The following is a 6,000-nucleotide window of genomic DNA, read 5'->3' on the forward strand; positions in this document are numbered from 1 at the left end:
TGAAGGCCTGTGACTGTTCCCTACGCCGGATGCCATGAGATAATCGTGCCCACCACCCCTTCTGCTTTTCTTTAACACCGGACACCACTCTTAGTGTCCGAGATGCCAGAATCCTCTTTTTGAATTGAAATGTGATAGGATGAGTGGCTTTTGTTTTATTTTTAAAAGCAGCAGGTTCGCCTTGCTAACCACATGTTACTTAGCCAGGTAAGAAAATTAGTAGAGGGATGTGCTTAAGCACTGGGAGGAGTTATTTTGGGATTTAAAACATATGCTGGATTGTGGACAGTCTGCATTTTCATCCTCCAGAGGCTGATGAATCACTTTAACCAAAAAAAAAAAAAAAAGAAAGAAACCAAACCTATTGCCTCAATTTCAACTCATAGCAACTCTATAGGACAGAGTAGAACTGCCCCATAGAGTTTCCAAGGAGCGTCTGGTGGATTTAAACTGCCGACCTTTTGGTTAGCAGCCGTAGCACTTAACCACTATGGCACCAGGGTTTCCATGAATCACTTCAGCAGGTTCCATCGAAAGCAGCCCAGCCAGGGCTTTTGCCCATGTCTCTCAATGGAGTTCCCTGATGTGGTTTTGTTTCTCTCTGCTGCATGCCCCCTCCAAACTCGCCAACCCCAGTTCCCTGGCGTGGTGCTTCATTTCCTCCCCTGTGCGTTATGATTATTGTGTGCTTGTCCGGCACCACCCCCGGCCTTGGCGGAGGTACGCACGATTCTCTGCTTACGGTGACTCTCGTGCCTATGGCCAGCCCAGCATCCCACAGGACGGGTCTTGGGTGAGTTCACTCACTCACGCCCATCCCCTTCCCCTTGCTTTCCTTGTAGAGGATCCTTCCTGGTGCTGCTGCTGAGGGATTGCTTCCAGGACCTGAGCTGGCTGGCCACTGTCCACCACCTCTGTGGGGAGGTGGGGCTGCTGGTGACCAGTGTCATCCCTCAGACCCCATTCTTCTGGGCCATGCCTGTCACTGAGGTACCCTTGGTGCCCTTGGGCTTCTGTGCTTTCTCTGGGGGCCTTCCTGGGAGGAACGTGGTGATGGGGCCAGTTGGTGCTAGACATCCAGAATGACCGCAGCCTGGGCCCCGGTTTCAGCGTCCTTCTCCCTCCCACCTCGTGCTTTTGGTTCCTTTGGGACAGGTTAGCGGGACTGACGTAACAGGTGGCAGTGGTAGAGACAGGTGTGTGGTGTGATGCAGGCGGCAAGGCCGGTGTGTTTGTGCAACCTTCAGAACTTGCAGCAGAACATGGAGGTGCTGTTCAGCGCCCTGGCCGAGGCGGAGGAGCAGCAGCCCTACCTGGATGCCTCAGCTGTGCAGCGCGGGACCCGCTGTCTGGCTGAGTACCACCTGGGCGACTACGGATGGGCCTGGAACAGGTGTGAACCCGAGCAGGGGTGGAAGGAGGGCATGGGAGAGGCCCGCAGGCAAAGCTGCCCTTTGCTTCTGTGCTTCTCCCTCCTTTGGACCCTGGTTCCTTTCCTGCTGCTTCCTCTCAAGATTGTCTCCGCTTATTATCACCTCCCCACCAGGAAGGCGGAAGGCAAAAGACACTCGCTGCTCCTCCTTTAGCCTTGCCCTTCCAGCCCTCCTTGTTGGTGACCACTGTAGATGGAGCAGCGTCCTCTCTGCCTCTCCCCCGCCCCTGGCCAGGTGCTGGGTGATCGACCGGGTGGACGCCTGGGCGGTGGTGATGTTCATCGACTTTGGCCAGTCTGCCACCATCCCGGTGCAGTCCCTGCGCAGCCTGGACAGCGACGACTTTTGGGCCATCCCACCTCTGACTCAGCCCTTCATGCTGGAGAAAGGTAAGATGGCTCCCGCCTCCCTGGCTAGGGTTTCAGAGACAGAGATGTGGTCCCTGCTTCTGGGCCGTCTGTGGAGAATGGTATGGTGAGCAGCTGAGGCACTTGGGGCTCCCTTCACCCTCTGTTCTTCTGCTCTAACCCCAGTTTTCAGCATCTGCCCCCAGCAAAGCTGCCTCTTGAGTAGTGGTTTTCACACCTGGGCTCTTTGATTCCAGGATCCCAAGAGGGACGTCAGGTGCTGCCCAAAGGCTGGGTTTCTGGATGGGAGGAGGGAGGGCAGGCCTCCCACCCTGCTTCTGCTAGAGCCACTCAGTACATATCTGTTTCACATATACCAAGTTTTATGTGGAAACCCTGGTGGCGTCTTTAAGATTTCATTTAAAAAGATTCTGCAGTAGAAGAAAACTAGAATTTGAAAACCAGTGGTAGAGGTTAGAGCTCTGGACTTGGGGTCTTCTAATTTGCCGTTACTTTAGGTCTAGATGCCTGTTGGGGCCTCAGTTTCCACATCTGTGAAATGGAGAGGCTGGTCTTTACCCTTTCCCCTCTGAAGACTGAGGTTAGGCGAAATGTAAAAGGATGTAAGAATGCTTTGGAAGGTCAGGAGCGGTGGCAGAAGTAAAGCTGGTGAGACACACACACCTGCCTACCTACCTTCCTACTCATGAAGTAATGTGGAAAGGTATCTCCCAAAACTGCTGGGTCCTGGCCCCCTGGGAGGCTGATGGGCTCTCTGGTGCTTTTGTGCCCAGTGGTCAGGGAGCACCACCCAGAGGTCATCTTGGGTCACTGCATGTGAGGAGGGCCACTGCACAGGGAGTAACAGGGTAGCTAGGGGTCCTGAGCTTTGGGCAGGCACTGAGAAGAGGAGCCCCCTACCCTGAAGAGCAGTTCCCCAGCCTGCTGGAAAAGGTCAGAGGATCCAGGCCAGACATGGCCCTCTGTCAGAAGTGTGCACGCCTCTTGCTTGGACTTTGAGACAGCCCTGCGGGATACGTCAGACAGGCGTATCATTTCCTCCTTTTATGGAGGAGGAGGAAAGTAACTCTGAAAGTGAAAGGACCTTCCTCATGTTTCATAGCAAGAAACAGCACAGCCAGGGATTGACCCTAGGGCTGACTGCTCATATGACAGACAGTCCCAGATTTGGGGGGTGTGGCCAGACACGGGGAGGACTTCCGGGCAGCTCCCTGACCTCCCTGGTTCCAGCGTGTGAGAATGCGCGCCCTCATGGTGCAGCCCCCTCTCTCTCTTAGAAGAGGCACCCTTGGAGCCGAGTTGAGGGAACACAATTTTCCATCCCCAGTAGACTTTCTCGTTAGAGAATGTAAGGTCTCAGATCCCCTGTAATTATTTTAACAACAGTAATAATGCCACCTCCTTTCATGTGCTCATACTTTGTCCTCCCCCTCTCACCTCTTCCATGCTTATTATCTCATTTTACCCTTGCATGGAGGAGTCAGCACTAACCGGCAGGGACTTGTTGGTGGGAGCTGACCAGGCAGCCAGAGCACCTCTGTGCAGCTCAGGCTTCTCCCCGCCCTTGCAGCTCTTGCCCAATCAAGCACCACTGAGATTTTGTTGTCTGGTTTTGTTTTGTAGACATTCTGAGTTCCTATCAGGTTATCCATCGCATCCTGAAAGGGAAAATCACTGGCGCTTTGAACTTGGAGGTAACCGCCCCTGTATCTAAATTGGCTGGCCCCTCTCCCCTGCCAGCCTGGAGTTTTGGCTGCAGGTCAGTGCCCAGGCCTGGGGACCATGGCTTTATCTGCCACTCCCCTAGACAGCACAGACCGAGGTGATCTGGGGCAGCAGGTGGGCTGGCTGTGGACACGCCTCCCTTCACCAGGACTTTCTCTTTCTCTTCCAGTTGCACATCCTGAAGTTTCAAGAGTTTAAATAGCAGGGCTACAATCAGCTTGTCACCTCTTCTGTCCGCCTCAGGTCCAGAGCCGGCCTCGCTCGGCCCCTTTGTATCCCTTTAGCGCTTGAGGCCCCGGGGATGAAAAAGGCCAAACTGGTGCCCCAGATGGATTTGATTCTCATTTGTCTTCATCTTTAGCTCACCACTCAAGGAGAGGGTGAAGTCTTAATTTATCAGCTTCCCCAATTCAGCATGGACGCTTGAACTAAACGTAGGGAGCTCCCATTAGGCTGAAAGCCTCACAGCCCCTGTGTTCCTCCCTGCATCACTCATTGGCACCCCAGAGCACAATCTAAGCTGCCCTAATGGATTCTGGATGGCACAGGAGCCCACTGCCTAGTTTTCCTGGTGTTGAACGTAGAACCAAGTAGAGAGCATTAACCAGTGAGCCATCACCTTGGCAAATAAACGGTGTGTTTCACCAGTTTGGGGTGACTGATACCTCTTTCTGGACCCTCGTCTGCATCCCTGCCCTCTAAAACCCCTGCAGGGAGATTGAGAAGCTGTTGTCTGCTTCATCTGCTCATTCAGCTCCCAGGCTGTGGGCTCTGGGCCAGGCACGCCCCGCCTGGGCTAGAGATGCACTCCCGAGGTGTTGGGTAACGACTCTGCTTCATCTCTCTTTGCCCTCTCAGTGGAGAGAAGAAAATAGGTTCACGGCAACAATATGGCCTTGATTCTTCTTTTATGCTTTGCAACTTTATTATAACTTTAAACTTAAGGTCATAAAAGGGAGTATTTGACAAGAAAAATGGAGGGTTCTCTTGTTGGCGTTAGCTCGAGCTCGCAGGAGCTAGCATTTTCCTTCACGTCAAGTGAATGTGAACCCAATTATTTCTTTAAATAATTTTATTAGAAGCCAGACTATTTAAATAATTTTATTTGTTTCATCCTTTGGTAGATGAGAAAAATACATTACAAAATACATTATACAGAGGACAGCTCACAGTACACACTACTAAAAACACAATCTGCATTCCAGCCAGGGCTGGTGATAAGTTCAGAAGGAAGCCAGAGACCTTGAAAACCAGATCTCGGCTCCAGGGAATGAATTCTCCCCTTGTGTCCCTTCTTTATCCCAACCTCAGCATATATTAGCGCTCCGAATCTGGTGGGTGTGGATAGAGCAGCATTGAGGGGGACTGGCGAACCCTCTGTCCGCCAGCAATAGCAAGACGTCCCTATCTCTCAAAAAAAAGGGTGGCGGGGGGTGGGTAGGGAATGACCAATGTTAAAACGGCTGTGCTCAAAGCATGGCAGGACTCCAGACAGCTGGGCCAAGTCTGGGGCTTCTATAACCAGGTCGTCACTTAGCCATCCCTGGCCTCTGCCAACCCATTCATCATCCAGTCTCTAGGCATAGACTCTACTGAGAGGCTGCCTCAGCTCCAAAGCCAGCCTACTGACAAGGAGGCGCAGGCAGCTGCACCTGCTCTAAGCAGAAGCCAGGCCCACACTTTGACATCAGCAGGTACAGCCAACACAGCACCAACAGTGCTCTCTCAGAGCAGACGCCCCACCTCACTTACCCCTCACATTCCCAGAGCCTGGGATGAGGACACAACCTCTTCCCCCAAGCTAACACTTTCCAGTTGGACTTGCCTTGTGGGAGTGGCTTGAGAGAATCACACAGTTCTCCAAGCCGAACAACCCCCTTCACACCTATGCCAGTGTCCTCTTTTAACAAGATCAAATGAAGCAAAGGAGGGAGGTGAGCCAAGTCATCACCGACAGTCACCACTCAGTGCTAGCTAGGGCTGCTTTCTGCACCAGAGGGGGCAGTGAAGACCCAGCTACCCAGCACCTTGCCGCCATCAGAAAAGCCACATACACACGTAGCAGACTGCCCCCACTCCCGTTCAGTTCATTTGAAACCAATTCTATGAAGCAGCCTCTTAAGCCTCATTTTCTTTTTCCTAGAAGCCTGAAAACATCTCAGCGACTAGAAAAGTAGTCCTAGGAATTTAGATCACGTCTCAGCCCACTGCATGGTGGTTTAGCAGGCCAGGTGCTGCATTCCAAGGGGAACAGGTGCTAGTTGCTCCAGAGGCCTTCAGGAGAAATCTAGACCAAGGGTGACCAAGGTGTGTGCTTCAGCTCCACCGTTCTCTTGCTTCAGCAGTGAGGGGCAGCCTCTGTCATTTCTGCAAACCCATGGTGGGCTTGGCACCCCTCCCCCACCTCCCAAGTAGTTCAGGGGATGGGGGTGGGGTGGGATGTGGGAATAAAAAGATGAGTCAAGACTAGCATC

At 52.7% G+C, this 6,000-nt stretch overlaps 1 protein-coding gene across 1 annotated transcript in view; it reads left to right on the forward strand.

Moving 5' to 3' along the window:
* TDRD10 (tudor domain containing 10) overlaps window positions 1-4,154 on the forward strand; it is a 78,699-nt gene extending 74,545 nt beyond the window's left edge. The window contains exons 8-12 of the mRNA XM_049880641.1: window positions 843-990; window positions 1,248-1,393; window positions 1,668-1,822; window positions 3,425-3,495; window positions 3,696-4,154. Of these exons, the coding sequence (XP_049736598.1) occupies window positions 843-990; window positions 1,248-1,393; window positions 1,668-1,822; window positions 3,425-3,495; window positions 3,696-3,728 (553 nt within the window). The 3' untranslated portion in view covers window positions 3,729-4,154. The remainder of the gene's footprint in view (window positions 1-842; window positions 991-1,247; window positions 1,394-1,667; window positions 1,823-3,424; window positions 3,496-3,695) is intronic.
* The last annotated feature ends 1,846 nt before the right edge of the window (window positions 4,155-6,000 follow it).

This window comes from Elephas maximus, chromosome 3 (genome assembly GCF_024166365.1).
Source record: "Elephas maximus indicus isolate mEleMax1 chromosome 3, mEleMax1 primary haplotype, whole genome shotgun sequence".
NCBI classification, from domain to species: Eukaryota; Metazoa; Chordata; class Mammalia; order Proboscidea; family Elephantidae; genus Elephas; species Elephas maximus.